The sequence below is a fragment of the Anabas testudineus genome, chromosome 12 (genome assembly GCF_900324465.2).
Source record: "Anabas testudineus chromosome 12, fAnaTes1.2, whole genome shotgun sequence".
Lineage (NCBI taxonomy): Eukaryota > Metazoa > Chordata > Actinopteri > Anabantiformes > Anabantidae > Anabas > Anabas testudineus.
This window is the reverse complement of record NC_046621.1, coordinates 15,238,945-15,266,520: the sequence shown is the minus strand read 5'-3', so window position 1 is coordinate 15,266,520 and position 27,576 is coordinate 15,238,945. Positions and strand designations below refer to the sequence as shown.

General features: G+C 39.8%; 1 protein-coding gene across 1 annotated transcript; it reads left to right on the top strand.

Moving 5' to 3' along the window:
* The first annotated feature begins 1,726 nt into the window (after positions 1 to 1,726).
* pdss2 (prenyl (decaprenyl) diphosphate synthase, subunit 2) lies at positions 1,727 to 26,566 on the top strand. The gene is made up of 8 exons (XM_026356457.1): positions 1,727 to 1,974; positions 7,563 to 7,697; positions 12,711 to 12,909; positions 17,705 to 17,779; positions 19,348 to 19,521; positions 21,606 to 21,737; positions 22,221 to 22,256; positions 26,326 to 26,566. The coding sequence occupies exons 1-8, from the start codon at positions 1,727 to 1,729 to the stop codon at positions 26,479 to 26,481; spliced, it is 1,155 nt and encodes a 384-aa protein (XP_026212242.1). The 3' UTR covers positions 26,482 to 26,566.
* The last annotated feature ends 1,010 nt before the right edge of the window (positions 26,567 to 27,576 follow it).

Here is a 27,576-nt window from a genome sequence, read left to right as displayed (position 1 = left end):
ATCCGGCAGCGCACCTGCATCACCGCATTCTTTCTTTAACCTGCTCCTCCAACAGCAGCAGTTTGGTTTTGTGTAATGTAACTGTAATGTACAGTCATAATAAAAAGCATTAAGTTGTGTAAGGTGTGAATAAGAAGCTAAAACAAACGGGATGATTTTAAAGTTGTTGATTGAAATTGCAATAATGCATTGGTTGCATTTTGTTGTCATTTGACCGAAATATTGTTGTAACAGTTATTTCTAAAAACTCAGGAAGAGTGTCCAGCTATTTCAATTTGGACACTATGATGCTAAGAATGGATGGCTGCATTAAAAAATTGTAGTTTTCCAGTAGCATACACACTGTATTACATAAATGTACAGTATGGTTGTTTTGTATGTGTGTCCAGCAAAATAGACTGCAATGTGTTGTGTAAGCTGTCCTTGACAGACTAGACTCTCCAGTCAAGCAATAAGCAGACAGAGTGGGATTCAGTGACAGCACTGTTAAATCTAACCCTGCCAAGCCATTTCCCTATCATACTGTGGAGCAGTTATATTGTCACGAGGGTTGTGCTACATGAATTAAAACATCAGGCAGCTCATTTTTTTATAGTTTTTCTTTCTTTTTTCTTTTTACTCTCTACCTCAGAATAGGGTTGGAAGTTGTAATATAAAATTTAAATGTATGGCTTTGTTATTTGACATTTACCATCATAAAAATGCAAAAGTACTTCCAACAGAACTGTCTAAGGCTTTTCAAGGTTTAGGTAAATTGTCAGTAAGCATGTTATTTATTTACAGTAAGGTAATTAGTTTGGAAACATGCATCTGTTACTGTCATTTACAATTATTTGATAGAAGCAGTGACAAAGGTTTTCTGTTTTTTTTTTTTTTTTTTTTTTTTTTTTTGCTTGAGTTTCTTCAGCATAAAAATGTTTATGTCAGCCCCAAATTATGATGTTTGTATCTTGAATGTAATTTAACTTTTGTTAAAGTTAGTAATTATTTTTACACCAAAGCAAACTATGGTGTGCATACAATAAGGAGTACTTTATTTAGTATTTTAATTGCTGGTTTAGTCTACTGCATACCCATGTACTGTAAGTTAATACGCCCCTGTGTTTGGTGCTTGGTTGTTAGTGGTGAATTAATATTATATAATAATATAATTGTTACACTTGATGTTCCCATAATTACACTTCCTCATTATTTTCAGTGTTGGTCAGAAAAACAGGTTACAACTAAGTTTATATTTGACGAAGTGAAATTAATTCCTTATAAATCTTATTCATGCCGAATGAAGCAATGATTAAAAAAAAAGTGTATAATTATCTCATGTCTTAATTTAAATGTGTGGAATTTTAAAATATCAAACAAAGTAAAATAAAACTGTATAATTTCCTAGTAGAGTTTGGCCAGAAGCGCTCTCCGTAGACGGGACGTATCGGAATTTGGCAATAGCCGTCGTGACGTTTCAGAACGTAACGTATTACGTGTGTAAAGATGGCGGCCTACAGTCAGGTCGTGTGTTGTCAAAGATAGCGAGTTATTTTCACAGTGACATTGTCTTAAGTTAGTTTTATAGTGTAGTAATTTTTATCTAATAATGTAAAATGAAGAACACGTCAATGCGTTAGCGGTAGAATTCTGCGATACAGTTTAAAGATAGTAGTATGTACCTGTATGGCACCTCAGGAAACTGTGTCAAACTAGGACAAACGTTAACGTTACAGTCGGAGAGAACATGCTCCCAGCTGCGTGGTCGCGACTGTCCCGGGGGGCTTTGGCAGGCCGAGGACAGAGGACACTGAGTCTGTTCTCTAGCTCAGGACCTTCAAACTGGAATAAAGTGGTCTCCGATGCAGAGAAGATCGTCGGATACCCCACGTCCTTCATGAGTCTTCGCTGTCTGCTCAGTGATGAACTCAGTAACGTTGCCATGCACGTCAGGAAGCTGGTCGGGACTCAGCACCCTTTACTCAACACTGCAAGGTAACACTGCTCAGAGTACGCTGCTTTGTTTTTTCTTTTACCTCCATGAAATCAGCATTCACAAATCTGGCAGAAGTAACTCAACCCTGAGTCAGCTAAGCTTTAAAGATAGATAATAAACTTTTATGACATGCACTTCTCAAAGATGATCTATCTTAGTTTAATTACAGTTACCTCCTTCCTACACAGTATGACCTAAATCTAGTAGTACATTTGTAGTATATTTTGGCAGTATTATTAGAGTTTGGTGTAATCTGTTTTTTACTTAATTATTTGCACAGATCTACATTCTCACCTCTTATCTAGAAATGAAAATCAACCGATCATTTGGCATTCACAACATGCACTTTCATCACTCCAAACATCAACTGTTTGGAATCGATAAAGGATTTTTTTGCTTGGTGTCTCTTACGAAAGCTGAGAATGCTCAGAATGCTGTGTTGTGTGTAATCATTCTGTAATAACCAGTGGATTCATTTTGTACAGACACAAGTGTGGTGTTTATCATGAAACACAGAAAATGCTTGATGATATGAGGAGAGCTCAGATCCTAACAATATTTTACAGTTTGAACCAGTGTTGCTGATGTTTCTCGACATCATTATCAACAGCAAGCCTCCGTTGAACAGCCCCAGCAGTATCACAGAGCTGAGGTGGTGATGCACTTACAGTCTCTGCTTTAGTGGAGAACATAATTGATCTGACAGACTTGTCAGGTTGAATAGATACAATATCTTCAGCAGGGAGTCAATGGATTTGAAAGCAGTTTGGGTAAATGTTAAACGCAAGAAAATTACAAGAAAACCAGTTTTGATTCTTACGTAGATGCACTAGATGTTTTCTTGTTCTGTCTTCTATCTACTGGATGTGATGGGGAAAAAAAGTACAACCCCGTATAAACGATAACACCTCCAGGTATCCTGTTGTTGTTGCGATGAGAAGTAGCAACTGATCACATGATACGAAGTGCAGCTACTTCAGTGTGCAACAAGCTCATCAGAAATGTATCACAGCAACAGAGTAAACTGGTAACAGATCAACAGAGTGGGAGACTTTGACTGAACTTGGTCTCTGTGGACATTTTTTAGCAGTTTGAGGCAAAAAGAATCACAATTTGGCTAGGATTTTTTTGGATATCGTCTGGGGTGCAGTGTTTTGTCCAGGGAAATTTTGATGTGGTCAGGAGAAGATGGATCACAAGTCACTGACCGTTCAGTTGAGGGCAACCACTCTACCTACTTGATGAGGCATATTCCAATAACTTTTTAATCAAAGAGGCTTGACAGCTTGTTCATACCTGTAATTTGTTGAGACTAATACTACTTTTAAATAACCCAGTTTGGTAAAAAGTAATGTTGTGTTTTAGGGAATTCTGGGGTATAAATCAACGTGAGATGAAACAGACATATGATTTATGATGCAGCAATGCCATGATTGGTATACTGATCAAGAAGGAACAAGAACAGGTCACATCTTCCAAGTATCATTACACTCTATCATAGGCGTTACTTAAGCTTTCTTATGTTTTATCAAAGAAATCAGGAACTTGGAGCAAGAGCACAAGAAGAGAGAGTCCTCAAACTCAATCCCGCCATCCAGACGGGTGTGTTGGAAACAGGAACCCAAGGGTGTAATAACCTATACACCTAAATTTGATATGACAATCCATTTGGGTGTTGTAGCAGGGAGCAGTGGTGGTGAGATGTAGGGGGGGGGGCAGACCTCTTGACAGTCTGACTCCTCACTGTCATCTTAGTTTGGCTGGTTCGTATTTCCCTCTGTGTCTCCGCCTTAGACACACGGCAGATAAAAATATCCACAATAGCAGACAGGCAGACCCTCGTGGAGTTGGGTTTCGGTTTTTCCTTTCCTTTCATTCTCAAAAACTGCAGCTCAGCTAACTTTGCCCCAAAGTCTGGAGTTACAGTGAGGGGACTGCGGCCCAGTAGAAGAAACTTTACTTGCTTTAAGGACAGTCCTTGAGAAACTGATTCAGTTCTACTGCTGCTTTCTCTAACCTTTGATCTTCAGTACTTTGACCAATATAGTTGCCATTTAACCGTCTTTAAATGATGCACAATCATTCTGTCTGCTTCAGCGACGTGGACATGAATGAATGTTGAAAGTAAATATTTCAGCTTTACATGTGCAGTTTGGAAGAATAAAAAAAAAAAAAAAAGAGTTGATGAATTAGACCTTTGATCGAAGCCAGACCAAGTCAAGAACTATTTGCTGAGGAGACAAAAACGCTTGAAACACTGAGCAACCACACTTTCCAATGTGCAGATGTAACTCATCATTACAACACAAGAAAACAGCAACATGCTGCTGAATCTGTATTTAAAAGCATATTTTTAACAATTAGTCCAAATAGCTTAAAACAGGGCCAATTATCTATAACGATAAAGGTATACAATAAAGACAACTAGAGTACCTGAAAGTATGAGTACATTAACAACAATTAAATCAAATGTGTATTTTTTTATGTTGATGCTGAATCTTTAAGTAATACTTACATGTAATTCCAGCACTTCACCTTTTTACTGGTAACTGCTTTTAATGCAATTTTCAAAAGCAAAACCTTTCAAATATGGATATTTACTAAATTTTGTCTTAAACTTTTAAACTTTTGATTACCATAAAAGTTTGTGGCTTTATTTATTTTGCTTAGCTGTGGACTGTAATAATCATTATTATGTAACTATACCTCTAAACTTTACAAATAATTCAGTCAGTTTCCCATAATTCTGTGAACAATTTTTAAATGAATTTTATTAACATTGTTGTACACAGAATAAACAGTGTTTTTGTCCAGAGAATATGTTATTCATATTCTTCCTAGCTCAGCATTTACACAGGAAATTCCTCCTACATCATGAGCGGAAACCTTACAGCTGTGCTTATAAGAAATATGAGAATCAGAACTGTTGGTTGACATCCTAAACATACCATGAACTAGAGGCACCTTAAGAAAAATGCAGCCACATTGGGCACATTCACTTGTTCATGACTTAAGAAAAAGGCCCACAGACTATCAATATGACACCACACATGTGAGGTCATTCATTTGCATGTATTAATTCCAGCCCGTGCTCGTGATGGCCAAAGTTCCTGAATTCCTGCGCTGCCATTGCGGAGCAGAAGGCGTGGTGACCTGTTCACAACCCTTTAAAATGACAGCATCCCATTTCTCTTCTTCCTCTCCCTCTCTCACTCTCTGTGGGCCCCCGCTATCTCTCTCTTTTCCACATCATCCTTGCTCCACCCCTTTGCAGGAGGGCGGTTGTGATTGATTGATGTATGCTGGTGTGGATAGTGACATAAATATTAATCATCTGCCACCCTCAGGCCACTGGCTCACCCGGACTCCCCATGAGGAGTGCAGCTTCATCATTTGTGCTCTCTAGCCGTTTTCTGTTCAGCGGCCCATGCTGCTGCACCAGTCTCTATTTTCCGATTGAGTAAAGATTTAAAGTGACTACAAATAAATCTTGTGAACTCTGTTGAAAGACAACCCTACATGGTGTGAGCTCTGTCGTAAATTTCTGCAGAAGTCCTGTGAGGTATTTTTTGTGATAGACTGGGGTACGGTGAAGGAACCAAGATTCAGGAAATGTGTTTTTATTGTGTTTTTTTATTGAATCACTCATGTATTTCGTCTGTCATCTTTTCTCGCATTTCTGTCTGGCCTCTATTCCCTCCATCGCTCTCCATCCCCTCCCTTTCTTCATGCTCTATCTCTCACATCCACTTTCTGCCTTGAGTTCCTCCACCTCCCCCTGTGCTGCAGGGGTGGGTCGGGGAGAGGGTGGAGGCAGAGGTAGGGGGCTTGGGGTTGGTGAGGCCGGTGTCTGGGCATCGAGCGAGGGGGGGGCGTGGCCGCTTGTCTGCCTCGGAGCCCCTAACGAGAGCGTGATTCATGGCACAAGGGGCTCCCAGAGGGACAGGATTAGAGGTGCTCTGTCTAACCGCTCCCCAGAGAGAGTAAAAAGATATTTAATCTGCCCACCACGCAGGCCGCGACCACACCACTCTGTGTGTCTTTGTGGGGGGGGTGTGTGTGTTTCTGTGAATGTGTCAGAAGCTTGCTGGCATTGTGGTAGGATTACCCCTCCCAAACCAGCACAGCCACCCACCCACACATACTCTCACACACACACACACACACACACAAGCCAAATGAAAAAATACACTCCCGCAGCAATTCTATCAATTAAATTGCTGTTATATTTTTTTTTTCATGGACAATAAATTCTATGTTCATTATTGGTCTAGATCAGCTTTCATCAAAAATGAAACTAGTCTCTCTCTCTAACCTGAATTGTCTTTAGTAGAGATCAAGTGCCTATATATATATATATATATATATATATATATATATATATATATATATATATATATATATATATATATATTTAAATTAGCTATTTGCTATAGCTAATATATATATATATTAGCTATAGCAAATAGCTTATAAGCCTGTACAGTATGTCGCCCACAAATATGTGGTGATATAGCAATTATGAGCTCCCTAATACTTAACACATAACGATAAATCAAATTTATAAATTAGTATGTGGAATCTGAAATTGGACTGGATTGTTCACATGATGAACCTGCAGAGAATTATCGCCCAACTTTTAAAGCAGTAGTGTTTTCTAGCACAACAGAGAAAGAGTCTTACCTTGAAACTAATACTGTATGTTGCACATTGTTTCCTGACAGTTATGCAAACTGCACAGTATCAGCTATTTTGCATCATTTTGGCTGTCTGCAAGCTGTTACTGGTTCTAAAACATTACTCACAGAGTGTGTGGAAGTGAAAGCAGGTGCAACTGGAAAGAGGTTCTTTAAAACACAAGGAAGAATGATGTAAAGAACCATTTCAGATCCATGTTGGATCTTTTTAAAGCTACAATATGCAACGTACATTGAGCTAATGCTGGTGCTAGCATGAGACTTGAAATCAATCCACTCTGCTCCTCCCAGCCCTCCCTCACTTCACCACTTTTATAAAAATATCTCTGCACTGCTGCCAGTGCTGTTCAATGAGTCTGGGTCACAGAGGCCTCGACAGCACCTCTCCACATTAAGATTAAGTTTTGTATCATATTTCTTGTGCACTATGTACTTCCTTCTTTCCATCACTTTGACAGAACTCAGTTCCTTTTTGTGTGTTTGTGAACTACAACCTCGACTCTGTGTTTTTTTTAAGGGCTTACTAGGGGTTTGCATCCTGTGTTGATTCCTATGAGGTTGTGGTCTTGAATTTCGTCTTTTGAATATTGACACTACAACCTTCAGAGCATTCTTTACTTCCTATGTAGTCATTCTCAAGATTTGTGGCCCTTCCAGGTTGTTTGCAATCTTCTAGTTGCTCTTTAGACTGCATCAAACTGTGGATGTTGGCAAACCAAACCAAGTTAATTTTGATAAATCTGATGGATTTGCACATTATTATCGTCTTTACTTATGCGTTGAAGGTAATGTGTTAAACTAGAGATAACATTGTTAAATAAACAAGGATTTAAAGGTTTTTGATGAAATGCCTATTTTTATATTAATCTACCAACTGGGTTTTCTTGCAGGGGCATTGTGTACGACAGCAGGAACAACCTTCAGATGAGGGGTCTAGTAGTTCTGCTCTTGTCTAAAGCTGCAGGGCCAAGCCACACAGCCTCCAGTCTCCTGGCTCAGGACATGGTCAGCGGCATCTACCCCAGGTAATTCACCTGACATAACTGACACTGAGTTGGGATCAGTTCAGATTCAGAACTTGGTCTGTCCAAAAGAGGTGGTTTGTTTCTAGTATGAAAATACTTTTTAATTGGGAAGATTCAGAGCTTTAGGCTAATTAGGAAGTTGATGCATGCTATCATTCCCCTTTAAACAAGAGATAAAATATAAAGAAAAAGTAATGGCAAAGAATTAAAAAGGAGGAAGAAATAAAGACTCAACTTGAAAAATGCTGGAACGTATAATGTTTGGGGTGTTTTTTTTTCTGAGAGAATGAGAGGAGGTAAAAAAATAAGAGAGCAATGCCACTCAAAAGTCAAGAAACTATGTCAGCAGTTGTTTAAAGTGTGGGAGTGTAGGGAGACAGACCCACGTAGGCAGTGACAGCAGGACAAAAGCATGTCATGCAAAGTTCTTTAGTGAGCTCCAAAAATTCCAGTGTGAAATGGAAACTAACCAGATTAAATGTGTACAAACATGGTCACTGGTTCAGTTTTTCAGCTGTTAAAATGCTCCTAAACGTCCTCAATGTTTCTGTTTGTGTGATTTTCTAACTCTAGATGGTACACATATCAGCATCAGCATCACCAGAATACACTCATAAATCTTCCCCAAAGTATTGCTAACAACGAGAAATGGAATTAGTTGCTGTTACTTTTGTGCTAATTAGGGCTGATTGGCCTGCATGAAAGATATTATGCACTTGAAGATTTCCTTAAATGTAAGATGGTGTCTAACGATTGTAATCATAATAGTTCTATGTGGTTGGAGGCATGATGGCCATATTCCATCACAGTTAGTTTTTAGCAGGCCACACATCACATCTGTAAACACACATTAGCAGAAAATCAAGACATGGACATGTTCATCTCCATCCTTTAAAAAAAAATGTATATTCTCTGAAATGAATTAAAAACTGGCCAAAGTAAGTGACATCCACCAATCTCTATGTCCTCGCTGTTACTATTGAGGTGTATGGGTCCCAACACGTCTTGCCACATCTGTATTCTCGCTGTTTTGGAGAAAACAGAGGGCAGTAAGCATGTATAACATTCCATTGTAGACCCATAAATGTGCATGGCAAGCAGACCAAGAAAGGCGATGCCACTTTTGTCCCTGTTACATGGCTGCTGAAGGATAAATAGTGAAATGAAATACTCGTCTAGGTAATTCTACCTCGTCCTCTGTGGTTAATGTGCATATCAATTCCTGTAAATGAAGCACAGTATCAGGGTTGGCTAACTCTGGTCCTGAAGTGCCACAGCCCTCCTTTTTTTTCCCCAACCATCCCTGCCCTACCCACTGCTGATTACCTGGATTAGGTGTGTTCACTCAGAATCAATCTGAAGTTGTAAGTGCAGTCCTGTGAAAGGTCCTTTTTCTACCGATTTATTTTATGCTTTCCAGAGGATGTATGGTGATGACTGTTCACACTTTTATTTTTAATAAATATGTCTGCAACTATTAGATGGATTTCATTCAATTTGCCATGAAATTTGATCTAGTTATAGGTGAACCCATCTTTGATGCTATTCCCTGACTTTGACTCTAGTCACAGTATCAGAGTAATATTCCCTTTATGATCAAACTGAGCTTCACCACAGCGACTGAAGTTCAGAAACTAATCTCAGTTTTCTCTGTCATGGTTGTTGCTGGCACAAAGGGAGGTTGTCCGTCCATCTCATTCTTGTCAATGCCATATTACAGGAATTCAGACATTAAACCACAGGGGTAATTCTAGTTTTCAGCCTCAAAGAGCAGCTATCATGGATGTAGATTGTATATGAAGTGTAAATGAAAGAAATTAGCTCCATGAAATGTCTGGAATAGAGTGTACAAACTACAGCATTTTTGTGTTATAGAGTATTAATGCACTGCTATTAAAGTGATTCAGGTAGCACCCTCAGGTCCTCTCTGGCTTGCACTGACACATAGACGACCAGCATGCAGCTCAGAACAGGGACATGGGTGGCTGCCAAGTGGTTTCCAGAAGTGACTGCTGTGTTTGGCATGGCTGTGTGCTGGGTGCCTGAAAGGCTTCTTTCTTACTGCTAGCTGGCACAGGGCACGCGTGTGTAGCGCAGCCGTGTCTGAACAGAAACATCCTAATATTAGAATTAATTGGAATCAACCAGGCGTCGTGGAAGCGCTTTAGTCTGTTCCTGCTCAGGCTGAGAGCCTGTGCGGTGTCGGCGGGTTGTGTCTCACAACAGGACGAGTTGCTACACACTCAACTTGTGTCACAACCTGGCACTCACATCATTGTGATGGTGGATCACTGACTCCAACATGCAGCATTCCCTCACTCGCATGAGATGGATGGTCCAAACACACACACACATACACACACACACACACACACACACAGCATGACTTGATCACCTCATTTGCACTACCTTGCTCCCTCTCTGTCTCCCCCCACCCAAGCATCCCCCCTCTCACCTCTCCTGGGCTCATTAGCACCTCTGCTGATGGCGAGATAGAAGGATGGAGGGAGTTGGGGTGGGGCAGGTTTGGGGGGTGATTGAAACCTCCGGGGGATGGTCTCCTCCCTCCTGACAGGCAGCATTTGTAAAACATTTCCCACTCTGCTGCCTGACACTGATGATTCACCAAAGTGCCACCATGATAGATAGATAGCTAGATAGATAGATAGACAGACAGACACACATGTATAAATTCATACACATAAGTAGACAGACACACAGATAGTCCAACTTGTAGCCACAACACATTTTAATTTCTTCTGACAAATGAAACCCGTTCCTTGAACACATCATGCAAGCCATCTAATGGACAGGCCACCCTTTTTAAATCACACACTGGGACACGCTCAGATCTGCAAAGCTGTATTTGATGGTGAGGCAGACTGTAGAGGGAGGAAAATGGAACAGAACAGTCAGGACAAGGGGCGTGGTGAGGGGCGTTACACCTCGGCAAGATGGCATCGGTTGCTATGCAACTGGGTACCAAAGCTATTTATACACCAGCCCCCTTGTCCCCTTTTTTCCTCCCCAAGCTCCACTGCTACTGATCAGGACAGCTAGATTGGAGGCACAGCTTTGGGTGTTGATACACTGGAGTTCAACTGGGTTTTTGGAGCCTGGTGCTTTGTGTCGTTTGTCAATACTTTGTTTTATAAATTAATTAAAAGTAGTGGTCAAAGGTTTCATCTGACATCATTGCGATGATTAACCAAAACCAGACGTTTCCATGTTTACCTCATAAAACTCCTACTCTGGAATAAAAATAGAGCCTACATCTAATCTTAAGACCTTTTTCTGCACTGTATACACATCAATCTTACCTCCACTCATTTTAGATCAGGCTCTGTCTGCATGTTTAAATGTACATATGTGACATTTTTACACATTTTGTTCATAAACACAACAAAGTACCTTGATTTTTCAGTTATTTAATTCATTCATTACACAGAATTAGGCATTTACGTCTTATTAATTTTATCCAAAAATGGTGTCAAATGATTTTCTGGAGAATTACCTGCAATTGGACATACTGTATTCTGAAAGGATTACATTCATATACTCCACTTGTACTTTGAAGAAGAGCACCTTGAACTGTGTGTGTCTGATTGTCACAGTGAAGTCTTGATATTAAACACGAGTAGACATATGCTTATCACAATCATGTAGTTCTTCTCTGGCTCTCGGCTCACGTAAAAAACAACACAAAAAAAACAAGTACACGTAAACAGTCACCATAGAGCTTGACCTTGGAGGTGGAATAAGTGTTAAAATGGTATTTTTATGACCTGAAATCAGCCATTGCTCTTTGTAATGCTCCTCTTGTTGTAACAATGAATTTTCTTCCTAAAACCTGTCGAGTGGAGCCATCAGTCCGAGGCACCTTGAGAACACGCGACTGTCAATCTGTTAATTTCCTCTTATTTAAACCCTGAACTTATTAACTCTCATTCGTGGCGACCGTGTTGTTGCTCTGCGTCAGCGAGCAGAGAAACCAACCAGACAATGGGTGTGATTGAGAGCTGGAATAGATGACATTATTGAATTTTAATCACATCTTCTCCACGCCAACATTGAACATGGCAATTACCTGGCTACAAGACACGTGGATGTGTGTGTGTATGTGTGAGTTTTGTGTATAGGAAGGGGTTGGAGCGCGAGGCAGACGACTGGCTCATCAGGTTCTCACAGTGGCTGAAAGAAGGTTGTAAGTGGCTATCAGTGCACCCAACCCTGTCTGGATGGATCCCTCCTGTCGCAGTGTGGCGAACTCCTTCCATATGGAGAGGGGCCTAATTATCCCCCACCAATGACTGAATCAACATTTGATTATATCCTCCCTAAGGCTGCACTGAAAGGCTCTATTCAAAGACCACTTTTATGTCTTTTCTCTCATAATCAAGAATGGCTGTTATTTGCTAATGACAAGTTTAATTTCTTTTTTTAACACAACCCCTGACACACTGTGTGACAAGATGTCTAACATGTCTGCTAGTTTCTGCCCTTGAGTACACTGAATTTATCTTGGAAGGATTTGAAGATGAATTGTAGCTGTGGAAAATATCTTCTTTTTTTTTTAATACACAGTAATTTCTTCTTTTAAGTTGTCTAGTGAGTGAATGTTTCAAATAGACTTTGAAAGGTTAGTAATAATCCCAGCAGTCTTTGTTTGGAGCACTGTTGTGTATTTTAGTCAAATTAAAAACAAGAATCCAGCCTCTGAATATTGTAATTTTATTGACTAAATAGACGTTTTACCTTCTGTTACATGGATTCAATGACAGCCCATAAATGCTTTGTTTTGGTTGCTTCCTCTGTGATCAGCACACCTGTATGTGATGTCATGAGTGTTTCAAACTTGCAGAACCTGCATATTACACTAGCATAAATACAATGAAAAGGTTTCTTTCAAAAGCTCTCTAGCTGTCAGAGCTCTGGCACGCCTCTCTTAAAAGCTGTTGACAAAAAAAAGCTGTGATTTTTAAATTTATCCCTTTATCTTTTTCTGTCTCATAGCCAGAGGAACTTGGCAGAAATCACAGAGCTGATCCACACAGCGTTCCTGGTGCACCGTGGGATAGTCAATCTGAAAGATTGGACAGTTTCAGACGGCCCACTGAAGGACATGCAGTTTGGGAATAAGATGGCCGTCCTGAGCGGGGATTTCCTCTTAGCGAACGCTTGTACAGGACTAGCCCAGCTGAATAACACTAAGGTACCCTTACTGTCAGTAACAAAAACTGTGCTCTTGAGAAATACCTGACCTGACATGGGTGATATTAATGTTTTCTGTCTTAATATGAGCTCCCAGTGGTCCTCACAACCTCACATACTGGATCAAAAAAGCTCTTCACATCTTTTCTCTCACTCACACCACATCCAAATATTTGTAACGATTACGGCCAATCCCAGCTGTCATTGAGTGAGAGGCTCAGTAAAATATATCATTTTATATTTATTTAGTCAGAATTCCTAGTTTTGAATGTGTATGATCCAAACTGATTGTGGGAACAGGGGAACAGGATTTTAAAGGAACGTCCCAAGATAAATGAACGTTGTAAAATGATTAGCAACATTGTCCTGTCACAGAGATTGGAATCACCATCATATGTCAGGTTTGTTCAAATTCAAACAGGGCTGGTTTTATGCCCAGGGATAGTTGAAATACAAGACAAGCAGGACAGTGGCACTCAAGGACCAGGTCAAAGATCAAACAACTGACCATATAATGTGAACCAAACAATACATTACTGAGAAAATCTCTTTTCAAGGATATTTTTTCTTGTTGGTATATTTGTGGATGTAAGTGGGATTTCGAATGTAGTCTTCTTACTTCTGGGAAAGAACCCAGAACTTCTTGTTCTGTTTCTCAGTATCTAGCTATGTCCAACAAGTTATCTAGCTTGCAACAGTAAAATGGCAAATGGCAATAACTAGTGTAGATGAGATTGACGAGGTGTACAAGTTGTTGTAGATCTACTTAGATAAATAACACAAATGAAAGCAACACAATGTGCCAAATAAAAATGATGTCAGTGGGACAACAACATCACCCTGAAGTTTGGATTTATTTTTTTATACTAAAATGAAACAGTAAGAAGGAAATCTCAGTCTCTTCTCTTGGTTAAGATGATCCCATCTCATTACATTGATGTTTACAAAACCATGTTAGAATACAAGTCACAGACACAAACACTCCTGTATTTGATTCCCCACTGTCTTCTTTTGGTTTTCGTTTGTAGGACAGTGTGGTCTGGAGACACACCTTAACATGTACACCATGAGAATCCGTCTTATTGAGTTTTCAGTTTTGGACATGTGTGTGGTAGTGGTCTTGTAAACGCACCACAGATCATATCTACTATGCACCGTGGTAACCCCTCGCTGACAGATGCTGTCACCACTCTTCTCTGTCAGAATGCGGTTGCCTGAGTGGATCAAAATATCCACTCCACCTCCACCCCCCTGTCCCATGTGCCATCAGCCAGACCAGCACTTATCGCCTTCCCTTAAGATTCTTATTCAGCACAGACGGTCTGGGTTTAGATCTGCTCTGTTGTAGCCAAGAGTAGTGATTCTTGAATAGAACTCATAGTAGGAGTTCTAAGTTTTAATGTATGACATTTCCTTTACAGTACTAATTGCCTTTTATTAAGATGTGTCACTAAAAGAGATAATTGTCATTGTGTGGCTAAGGTACAGTATATATTACAGGAAAGGAACTGATGCTGTTGGAGAAAACACTGAGGAGGAAATGATGGCAGATCTGTTCATGACTTGAGCTAATTATGATTTAATTACATTAAGCACGTTTTCACACTAAGTATGTTGACATTGATTAGGTTTTGAAGCATCTGTTCCTATTTTCAAAGTGAGAGCATTGCCATTTAAACACAGGTGGCCACACTTGGATTGAAACTATTAATGATGCCCTTTTTTTTCGAAACTAACCCGTAATGCTGTTTGTTAGGAGTGAATGTAATCTGAAGCAGCCACAGGAAATGTCCGCAAAGTGGAAGTTTTTCAGGGTGCTAAGGAGAGGATGATATCCGATAGCCAACAGTTACTCGTGTTCGAAAAGGTTAGCAAAACAAAACCGAGGGCAAACCACTGCACTGATGCTCATATTCAGCTGTGTTTTGCATGTGTTCTTCACTGGTATGAACAGGAAGAGAAATAGATTATTACCAGCACTGATGAGTTCCTCATACCTAGCTACAGTTTCAGGAATGGGATTTGATTTGACCTGGTTAATCCATGAAAGCCATGAAAACATGAGTTTGGTCATCACCTTAATAAACAGTGAAATTCTTGACACTGGAAACATCAGTGGACAAGTCTCAATTCAGGGTCCACTTATCTGCTTGTTCTGCAGCTTTCACACTGAATTGTCTTTAAGACTTAATGCGCTTCACTCAGTCTTTATCTGGGATGTTAGCAGATCTTTAGTTCAGATTGTTTTGTAAAAAAATAGGCAGCGTTTAAAAGCCTTTATTTTCTGTGATTAGTAACAGCTTGCCGGAAATTTAAAAGAAGAAACGTGATTTAATTTGCACAAACTAAGTGAAAAGTTCGCACTTAAAGAGAGTGAGTCTCTGCATTCATCAAACTTACTTCAGTCAAATCTGCAGTGATGGAATAGTTAAAGGTGTTTAGCAGTGATATTGTTATGCACAAGAGACACATTTGAAAATAAATCATCACAATCTGTGCAACAGAGGCCAAGATATAGTATACAGTAGGTTAAGCTCATAGACTGCACGTAAAGATAGATTTGCTGTTTACAGTCGGTGCATGCTTCAGGTGCACCCCACTACTCCTGACTGAACCACACATCCCTCCTGCTACATACAGAACTACAAAATGTTACATGACACACGACATGCGATTTAAACTAGTTGTTAAATGTGAACCCTAAAATAAAAAGTTGTTTGACAACAGCAATGTCAAATTCACCTAATATAACATAATGAAATAGAAACACTAAAAGTGCCAGAATCAGGTAATCAGGGTTTTCTGAAGCCACTGTAACACTCTTTCTCAGGCTGATTAGTACTATTGGGGATGTGTGAACTGATATTTATGTATAAAATCTGTGCAATACCCCTTTAAAATCCTTTTGAATAATGTGTACAAATATATTTTTGCAGTCATAAACTTAGAATTCCCCTTGGGCAAATGTAATAAAAGCTGTAAAACATTTCCTTTTGACTCATTAAAAAATGCTAATTATCTGATATTTATAGCCCTGTAACAGCTTCAAAGTGTGTTAAACAGTTTGACTCTGATGTTACACACTGGCTCTCTGCTCAACAATGTTTTGTCTCCTGCAGCCTGTGTGTGGTCACTGTACTACTTTTTAATACACAGGGTGACAGATGAGCTTGCAGCTTTCGAAGTTTTTCTCATAAACCAGCTTTTTTTTTTTTTTTCTTTTAAGGCAGTGAGAGCGATGGAGATTATGTGTCGTGGCCTTGAGAGGAAACCTATGCCGCTACTTGTATAAACTGTAAAGTAATCTCGTTGTGGAGCTCCGGTTTCTCCCTCTTCGCAGACCTGTCGGCAAAACATGATCTGGCTGGATTTGGGAATGGAGTAAGGAGGAGGCAGGGAGAGAGCTTATCTGATACTTTCCAAAAAAAGACCCCCACTGGCCCCCACTTCCCAAGGCAAGCCAGGCAGAGACACCACATCTGGTAATACTGTAGGCACATTGTCCTTCCAGGTCTGTGGGCAAAGCTCGGGTTTCCTCAATATTTTCCCCTGGTGGATTCAGTTACCCAAAGGGCACTGCGAGGCTGACGGAGCAGCCAGCGTCACCAGACTTTTCTAATGAACCAAGGATGTCTGGGATGAGCTGAAGGAGCTCTAAATTTAACCTCATTCATCTGAACTGCACAGGCGTGGCTACGACTCCTCTCTCCACGCTGTTGTATGGCTGCGAATAAAAGGCAGTGGGATCAACATTCAATTTTTTTTCCTCCTTCATTAAAATCAGCCTTCATATAATATAATCATTTGAAAGTAATCAGAGTCTCATGCGGTGGTTGATGAGGGGCCGGTGGTGTTTCTGTATGCTAAACTGTAGTCATGCATGCCCCCTGTAAGAGGAACTGGGCAACTGCAGTCTTAAACAAACAAAACTCAGACTCCCACAAGACAATGTTCAGCATTTTTAAGTTGATGCCCCCTTTTAAAGTCACAGATTTGCCACATCCAAAAGTCCAAAGTGAAATAGATCTAATAAAGGCATAGAAAAGGGAGAGCAAAGATGACTCCAAATTCAGATCATCACTCTAAAACCTTGTTAACCCCTCTGCTCTCTGGATGCCTTCTTATTTCATCTCACCATCTGCCTTTTAGCTCCCTTTCAACCCCTCAGACCGGACAGACACCTGATCTGACTCTCTACACTGGACTCCTCTATAAATACGAAGTATAATGAATGAAGGCAAGTCTGGATCTGCATCGTGGACTCCACAGGAGCTCCCCCATGAGCGGCTGAGTTAGCAGCAGTTCACATGGTTTCCAACCCTCATCTCACCTCCGATTTATTCACCAAACCAGATGTTCAGTTTGTTTGTGCTTCAATTAGGGACAATTATATTCTTGTTTATTTGTTTTAAATTACAAGTGTCACGAATTAACTGAGTTGCATTTTGGTTTTGATTGACCTCATTTACATCTACATTTCATGGGTTTAATTGATGCTGATGTTAGCCACAGTGATTTATAATGATGGAGCAGGTTAGCAGATCACTGCTTGAGTCCAAGGACAAATGAATGTTGACGTGGACTACTATGTAGATCAAACCTTTATATAAACAGTGAATCTGTCATCTATAGTCACTAGAATAAAATCAGTACTCAGTAGAATCACCTGCTTGTGTATATAGTGCCACTGTTATCTCATAGATACATCATTTAACCGTGTCTTTTTACTCCAAAGATAACAGAGGACGGTTGAAAAGGTCTGATGCCTTCTTTTCCTCTTTTTCTGTGTTTGACAGGTTGTTGAACTGATCTCAAGTGCCATCAGGGACTTAGTTCAAGGAATCTACTACGAGAATGCCAGTAACACTGAGGTAAATAATCTAATCTCCTTTCATAGATCTGCTTTATTGTAGTGCAGTAGACATGTAAAATGTCAGCTTATATTCGCTGCAACGACTGTTAACACGATCAAATGCTGTTCTGCTGATGTCCACGTAGTCTATGAAAGGACCAAAACCAGCAATGATTTGATCCTCCTGATGGGTTTTCATATACTGTAGAGTACAGTGGTCCACCCTTGACAATACTTATCAACTTATAAGTTGATTCAGTGTGTTTACCTCTTCTACAAAAGCTGTGCCTGTTAGCGTGAACTGATTTATATTGAGTTACAATTGTTTGCCAAGTGTGCCAGTATAAACATGGTGAGGCTGTAAAGGGGGGCTAGTGAGTCCAATGGTCTATAGGCATTTAACAAAAACCCATTCAGAAAACCCATTTAGTGTGGGACAGGAGAACCAGAAGTGCAAAATGCAAACAAATGTCTGTTTTAGACTCACTCCTTTAGAACTCTACATAGGATTTTAGAGCAACTTAAGTACCCTTTACTGAGCCAGACTGTTGCACTAAGTGACATATTCTTAATGCTACTGTCCTGCTCCTGGTGAAACTCACTAACTATATGAAGGATTGTGGATTAACCCATCTCTGAAAGAAAGTCCTCTTGTTGAGGTAATGTGTTTTTTTCCTTTATTTATATGGTATTTGTAATAACTCAAATTTGTTGTTGAAGGCATAAAGACAATAACACTGTTGGAGTTTGGGAGTTAATACAGTATTCAAAGTTTTAACGTTGCTAAAGGTTGTATGACTTTAGATCAGGAAGGTGGTTCCAGCTGTGCACGACATCAAAATTAAACACTGCTTTGTGAATAGTTCTGACTCTAGTTAGTGCCTCAGTTAATGAAAAAAAGGCTAAATACAAATTTCTAAATCAGAATTGTTAAAAACATCTTCCTGAATCCAAATAATTTTTTAGTGCTGTCAGGTACCAGAGACCAAATATTCTCTCTAATATCACTGCATTTTGAGGTAGAACAATTTCATTAATTTTATTTTTCAACACAAGAGTTGACAGTAATGTCACAGTGTCCCTCAAGGAAAATTTCAGTTTTGGCCTCTCTGTTGATTATTTATTCTAGAAAATGTTTGAGGATTAATTAACTTGTTAGAATGGTTATTTTAAATTAAGTTCTTAGAAAAAGAGAGAGTTTTCTTTATTGCAAGGACTTTTACAGAATAACCTACCAAATTCCAATAATACCTGCATTAGTCTAACCTTGTTACCTGTGGTGTTTGGAGGTGACTCGCATATTTTTGTCATGCATTTGTCAAGCTACAGTGTGTGTTTTTCCTGCTCTGCCACAGCTTCCCTCTGCTCTTAATAACTTTTGAGGCATTTCTTTGTGGGACTTGTGGAAAGCACTGTTTTAAATGTGCTGTTATTCTCTGGTGCACATCCAATTACATACAGAAAAATAAAAACGCAAAGAAAGGAGGGGTTGTTTTCAATGAGGTGCTCTGTGGGCACTTTGAAGTAGCACAGTAGGAGCACTGAGCGCTCAGGCCTGTGGTGTCGTTGCCTCTGTTTGCTCTGCAGGAGAATAGTCTCACCGATGGCGTCGACGTGGCGACGTGGGAGGAGCAGACGTTCCTGTCCCACGGGGCACTGTTAGCCAAGAGCTGTCAGGCTGCGATGGAGCTCGCCAAGCACGACAAGGACTCCCAAAGACTGGCCTACAAGTATGGCAAGCACCTATCACTAGGTCACAAGGTAAATCATCCCACCACTAAACACCAAATACAAGTGGTGTTGGTGTTTGGAGGACAAAACAGTGAATGATCCCTTGCCACACTAGTGTGCTGCCTTTTGAGGTGATTGCAGTTATGTGTCTTAGTTTAAAGGCCGTACAAAAATGTATTACACATGAGAGATGTCTTTAGGAGTGGGTCCCTGGGTGTATCTGTACCTTTCACTCAGGCAGGCAGCTGCCCTGCGACACTTAACAGATTAAGCAGTTTAGATGTATTATTATGATTGATTAGTAAATATATTAATTAAAATAAATAATGATACACTGCCTGGCCGAAAAAATGACCCACCTTTTTGCCTTAATAACAGCAGGCATTCACCTTTGCATCGTCTGGATAATCTTATGCAATGTCACCGCATTTATTTTCATCCAGACATCTTATATTGCTGGTGGGATCGCACTGCAGCATAAAGTCTTCTTCAGCACATCCCAAAGATTCTCAATGGGGTTGAAGTTTGAACTCTGTGGTGGCCAATCCAGGGGTGAAAATGTAGTCTCATGCTCCCTGAGCCACTCTTTCACAATTTGAGCCTGATGAATCCTGTCATCGTCATATTGAAATATGTCCGTGCCATCAGGGAAGAAAAACTGGTCATTTAGTAGATTCAGGTCAACTGACCTCATTTTGTCGCCGGCCTAAAACATATTAATCACTGCAGCAATGATCCAGTGGACTTTTTTGGGTAGATTGTCTAACAATTATATTAATTGTATGTCCACAATTTTGATTTAATAATTTTAATTTAACACACTTTCCAACTAGTCCTGTTGGGAAGGTTGATGCTAACAGAGAGACTTCATCCTTGAAACATGAAATACTTTAATTAAGACTACACTTTAAATACCATATTTGTGCAGCATATTTTCAAAGTCAGTCAATTATTATTTTCTATTTTCTACTGTTAGGTTCTCATCTTGAGATTCTGTGGCAGCAATAATTCTTAACAAGTCTGCTAACAGATTAATCATTCACCAGTGTGTTTCTGCAGTGGAGAGATCAGGAGACATTCTTTTCACTTTATTTTTCATTTCCAGGAAAACACAAGACAAAAATTAAAAAATTGTTAAACTAGGTTAATTAACTTTCTTGGCTGGCTAAATCTAAAACCTGATCTACATCTAAAACAAACTTCTTAAGTCCCTTTGGTCTTTTTCTGTGCTAAATCTTTGTCCCTACTGACCATTGCACTCTTTTTTTTTTTTTTTTTTTTTTTTTTTTTTTGACTGTGATCAGGTCAAAGAAAAAGAAAAAACTCAGGAAGGCTGCTGACTGGCTGCCTGCTTCACTGATCTTCATGAAGCATCAGTGTCCAATGTTTCTGTTCTGCTTAGACAGATAATTGGTCTCAAAATAGTTTCAACGTAACAATATTAGCGTGACTTTTGATCAAAAGTTGAAAGGGGGCGAAAATGTGCAGGTTGTACACGTTAATAAAACCTGGCAGATGTTTGGACTTTAATCATTCCCTTTTAGAGGAAGTAATTTATGTGACTAATATGCCCATATTTGAAATGAAACTATCTTTTCATTCTCCCATAAGAGACAGACATACAGTATGCTGTTAAAATCATGATGGCTGTTTCAAGATAAAATGCCATTACTATGTAATGTTAATGCACTAAATGCACATGCTCAAGCATTTTTCAAAGTTCTGAGGTTTTCAGAAGAACCTCAGAACCTGGTGCTAGCCTAATAGTCATTTGTAATGCTCCAACTCACAGTGCTGCATTAGTACGTCCTCTCCTGCTGCGGCTCCCTGTAGCTGCCTGTCTACAGGCCTCAGTGGCTACAGGAAATCTCAGCATGGGAGGAAGCAGAAATGAGGTCTTTGAAGGAGAACCCTCCTCATCAGGCTAGCTGTGTCTTTTAACCGGCTGTTTATCATGCTGCTCAGGATCACTCAGAGTGTAGGTACGCACAAGGTAGGCGCAATTGGGTTGGCTTGGGACCGCTGGGTTGGTTTAATTGGTTTCTGTAAGTTACAGGTAGACTCTCAGCCCAATATTTGGCATGTGTTTGACAAATGTGCTGTCCCTTCTGCAGCTGAACTCTGACCTGCAGCCGTTTATGAAGCGCGGCATGGGAGAGCCAATGTTGTTCAGCATGACCGCCGCACCTGTGATTTTCCACCGTCAGATCGTCGGCCAGGAGAGATGGCATCAGCAGCTTCAGCAGGTACAGGAGGCCTCCTCCTTAACACCGCTGCAGGAACTAAATGTATTGCTGTTTTGGAATGTAACCGGTAATCCTGATATGTTCTGTACGGTAATGTGCCGGTGGTGTAAGCTGAACTTCAGCTTGACTGATAGTCGTAACTTAGTGAATGGTTGACCTTGAAACTGCTTGTTTTGCTTCTTGCACTGCTCTTCAGTCTTTGTTTCCCATGAGGATATTCATTTGTTAGGTTTGTGTAAAATAGCAGCAGGTTTTAAAATGAAGGATTTTATCATTATCAACATTCCTGACTTGGCAAGGCCAGTGGTGGAAATGAGGCCTTTTGATTTCTACTTAGAGCTGTTTGAGATTTGACCTCAAACATGGTCATTTTAAGTTCTTCAGTTTCATCAAACTCACTTTAGAAGTCAGCAAAATGGTGTTTAGCATGGTGTTCAGGGTAATTTAGCTGATAACCCTTCTCTTTTCCCTCTTCTCAACAAGGCAAAAACATTGAGAAACCAACTAGATTACTCAAAGGTAAGTCCTCTGGGAGTTTCATTACTCTATACAATCTGTCTGCATGTCTCAATGTTACACAAATTCAGTGTTCTTCTAAGTCTTTCTTGTAGGAGGGCAACTATTTATTTTATTCGCCTGATATCTGAATGTTAAACTTTTTTTTTTTACCAACTTTAGAAGTGCAAGTTCATATAATGCTGGTGTTATTGGTGAGCGATTTCATTGTAATTTGTGTGATCTGAACTTTGAGCTAGCTTTACCAAAGTATGAAAAACACTGCTTGCAGCAATGCAACGATGAGTTTGAATTCAGGCAGCAAGACAAACAGATTTAGTTAAATCACTGAACGATAAATATTATTTACACTGTATTGTTTTTAATTCCACTTCTGCACAAGCAGCACAGGTGTCCAGTGAGAGGCAGCATAGTGTTAATGAATATCAGAGAGCAGTAATAAAATACAGAATCACCCTCAAGCCCAGCAGAATGTACCTGAGTTAGGTTTCAAAGTAAATAACCATATGCACTCAGTCATTGTCAAGCTTTTGGTAATCAGTCCTTAAATCACAATTTAAAAAAACAATAGTGTTATTAATATGATTCGAGGAAAAACTACACTCTTGCATATCAGGTTATATCTTCTGTTACACGAAATAATTAAATATAGTTTCAGCACTGATTACAGTAAAACCTGTACACTTTTTCTAACTGACAAACTACTGACACTGATCCGATACAGGGTTAGAAAGAATTCAGGTTCGATAGGTGGATTCAAAACTAATTTCAGATTCGATAACATGCCATTGAGCCTCGTCTCTAAGTAGTTCTGCTTCTGACAGAGCCATCAAAGAGAAGAAGGGTGTCTTTTCACTGTAACCTAAATCAAAGTTGAGAAATGAGCTTTCCAAAGTCAATGTGTGAGGGAAGAAGGGGGACCAAGAGGGGTGCAAGAAGAGACTGGAGCTACATACTAGGGGTCTGTTGGTGTTGGGGGGTGTTATCTAGTCCTGTCTGAAACCAGAGCAGGAAGGATTACTTACTGAGGCCTATTTGCGGAGGAGACACTGAGGCTCTGAGACACTTGTATTGTGAGAGGATCTCCTTCAGCGGACCAGCTGAAAAGGGGACGAGGGGAGAAGTTTGAAGGCAAGGAGAGCTGAGGGGACACGGGAGGGAAAGCTGAGAGCAGGACAGAAGGAAGGATGACATTTTGGGGCAGGAAAAAGAAAGCCTTGGGTCCTGAATAATAAAATGTAAATAAAAAGAGGAAATGCGTAATAATGCATGGAAATGTCATATACATTTCTGGCACTGGCAAGTCCACATGATTTAGCATGTGCTTTCATCCCACTTACATTGATAAATGACTATAAATATATACAGACACACCCATGTTAGACTGTTATATTCTGCCTGTCAGTCTTTTATTTACTTTTATCGACACTTACAGAGGAGGGAGGGGATCTCAGATTGAGTAGAACTATAAATTATATATATATATATATATATATATATATATATATATATATATATATATATATATATATATATATATAGTTTTTAAATATATATACATACACACAAATACACAAATATACATATTTTAATAATAATATTAATATTATTAACACATCTGATGAAGATAGCGTTTGCCTAAGGTCAACTTTTATGTCAAACAACACTAAGACATATTGATCAATCACAGCTAGAGTTCAGTGTTCAGAAATGTAACTTAATAGTTACTCAAGTAATGTATTTCACTTCAGAATTGAGGTACTTTATTTCAGTACTTTCAGCTCCAGTTACTTTATACTTCTACTCCAGTATTTAGGTTTAGTTGTTTAACTTGTTACTTTTAGTTACTTGTTTCTTTGCAGATTTTAGTTCTATATGAAGCTAACCAACTACAACAGTAAAATGTAAAGTACAGATTTATGCATCAATAATAAAAACAATAATAATAATAATCATGTAATCCATCTATAATTTAAACAGCTTATCATGTGAAGGGTTGCATCTGTCATTGTGTGAAAGGCAGGGTGCACCCTGGACAAATTCACTAATATATTATAGCATATGCAAGTTGATTCATTAAGTCAAGTCAACCTCAAATGATTTTATACAGTTTCAATAATCAAAAAAGTACTAGTGCACAGACGTCGTGGTAAATGTGGTACGCTTTACCTTCATAATGATGGTAACTGCTCCCATTCCCCTATAATAGGAGAGAAGAAAAGGATCACATCACTTTATGAGGAATATGAGCTTTTAACATCAGGACAATAGAGAAAACAATTAATTGAGAAAATAGTCGTCCTATAAATTAATAATGAAAGTAGTCATTAGTAAGCAGCTACAATAGTAGAACACACACACACACAGCTAATTTCTGCATTTTGAGTACGTTTTCCTTTGATAATTCAACTACATTTTGCAAATAATACTTTCACTTCTAATTATTGTTTTAATATTTGGGTGTATTTTCACAATGGAGGTATTAGGTTAACTCTCCATAGTAGGGCGTGGTGGTCGGGCCACATGCTACAAAACCACAATGACTCCCTCTGCTTTTATTTAGCAAACACTACCTGCTTCACTGTCTAAATAACTAGGTGTCTGTCTTTAACATCACCGACTGCAGCCGGCTGTGTTACCGTGGCAGCTGTAAGTCTCCTCCGATGCTGTGGTGATGTTATTCAGAGAACGACTCTGTGAAGAGCAGACAAAGAACAGTGTTTTTCCTCAACTCCTCCAGCCGACCTAATCTAGTTAAATAGCTGCTAGTTACTGAGCCTGCAGTGCTGAAGGGCCCCGGATAGATAGAGACAACTCTGTGTCATTAAACTCCTAATAGGTGTCAGTAAAAATGCCTTTATGAAACAAAATATTTGGTAATAGTTTTGATAATTTAAATGTCACAATTTCCGTCTTAAACACTTTCTGTATCTCAGAGGTTATCAGTAAATGTGACTGCAACTGATAAAGGAAAATAAGAAAACAAGGGCCTGTTGCATGCAACAGGGATAAGTTGCATCACTTTCATACAGAGAGACAAAAATAGCTTCAAATACTATTTTTTATTATTGTAAAAACACAATTTTGACATTCAAAATTCAATGTCAAGCGTACGAAAAGTGACCTTAATTAAAAAGAATATAATTTGATTGAAAAACCCCACAGCTAGAATATGTGCTAATCCTGATTGAGATCAGATGTGAGGCTGGAAGCAGAGGCGAATCACATGGAAGTGACTGTAGAAAGAACAGGATGTGGAACTTGTGAGGTTACCGACATGCAAACAGAGGTGAACGGGGGTTACTAAGACATACAGGAGCATGAAGTTAATGCTGCATTAAGCAAGTCTGGCCGACATGTGTGAGTGTACTGAGTGTGAAAAAGAAGCTTTTCTAAACTAAATAAGCAGCTGGGGTGTTGCCACCTGCAGTTTGTTTTTTTTTTTTTTTAAAGAAGGGAGGCTAACGGGGCTTTCCACCTCCAGAATTTATGAGGTAAAACGCCCTCGGCGAAAAGATGTCCCAACACACCAGGAGTAAGGCACTTCATCTGTCTTTATACCTAAGCTGTTGCTTGGTGATGATTTAACTTGATGTGTCATGATGTTCTTCATATATGAGTTGTATATGTCGTGTTTGTACGTCCCAGGCTTTGTATACACACATACACACAAGTAGCCCTGTTGAGATATAATAACAGCAACAGCAAGACAAAATAACAAAAATCTCTCACAATTTCAGTAAATGAGTGGAACATGCAGAGAAATACAATTCTTATCGTCACACAAGACCTGTCAGTATGTTTAATAAAACAAGCAGCCAATTTTTTTTTCCCTTGTAGTTTAATGCAATAAGCTGGCTCCAGTGGCACCAGGGGCAGCATGCAAATACAGACATGATTGTGCAACACAATGGGTTTTCAGTCATCAAAAGAGCTGCTTTGCCTCTGTACAGTCCACTTTAAGAGTAAGCGAACTTTATCTGGCTCCCGACGGTTTGTTGTGTTGACAGCTGGATAGTAATGGGAGTGACACAAACGTGACAAACTAATGTGTGTTTTCATCCCTCGACAGCTTTTGGCAGCAGTTAAGTCGGAGAAAGGCGTGAGCTCAGCGGTGGACTTATGCTGTTACCATAGCAACAAGGCTCTGGAGGCCATCCAGGCTTTCCCCTCCTCCGAGGCTCGATCCGCCTTGGAGAACATCGCCTCCGCCATCACCAAATTTTGACCTGGACATACACACACACACACACACACACACACACACACACACACACTCTCCTGCTTCTAAATGTGCAGCTTGGAGTGTCTTTGTCTGCTAAATCTGCTAAATGACTGTAATGTAAATGTCTGCAGAGGCAACGGGGACAAGTTGAGAAAAATGAACTTCTTTTGAGCCAAGTACTGAATCATGTCTGGAGGAACTGTTCTGCTCTGATGACAGTGTGCATCAGAAATGCAATTGCCACGTCCATAAATGGTCATCATTAAAGGAAGAATAAAAACACATTACTTCAGCATCATGTCATGTGTCATTTTGGCTCTTACCCTTCCTCTCCTGCATGGAGAAACTATCAGGCCAAGCTGCATTTAAAACCTGGCAGGTTATTGTTACCTTGCTTATCAGCAAAGGCACATACCAGGCAGAACGTAATTTAAGATGCTTTGAAGAATTGTTATTGTCATCTGGAAAATGTGCCATGAACGGCAAATTATGCGCCAAGCAGCACATATTATAACAAAATTTCTTTTTCTTTTTCTTTTTTCTTTTTTTTTTTTTGAGGTGTGTTACTGCACACCTCAGATGATGCTGAAATCATAGCCATTGGATGTAGTGGGTGTTTGCCAAATAGAAGAGCAGCACGGAGACAGTTGTAAAAATGTCCCAAAGTCATGTTCTACCACGTATGCAGCTCTGCTGATAAGCACAGCTGCAAATAGCATTATTTTTTTTAATGGGCTTTGGCAGATAGTCTGTCTACAGAGGGCGAGATGGCATGAATCAGGAGTAATGTCATCTAGTATGTTGCCTTATTATGTCTGTCCCCATGTCTGTGTATGTGATCCAAGTCAATCCAGGGGCGGGGAAAGGTCACACAGCCTCTCCCCTTGGCCCAGCCAGAGAGCACATTGAAGCTCCGCCAAGCAGTAATTATTAATGAAGAGACCTGAGCAAATGGACAGGAAATGCAGAGGTATTGATTGGGCCGACTGCCCTGCTCTAAGGCGTACAGGCTGGCGCCAGCCTGGTGGCCTGTGGTTTCCCAGGCTGCTGTCTGCGGAGAGGGGGGGCAGCCAAGGTGTGAAACCAGGCCACCACTGG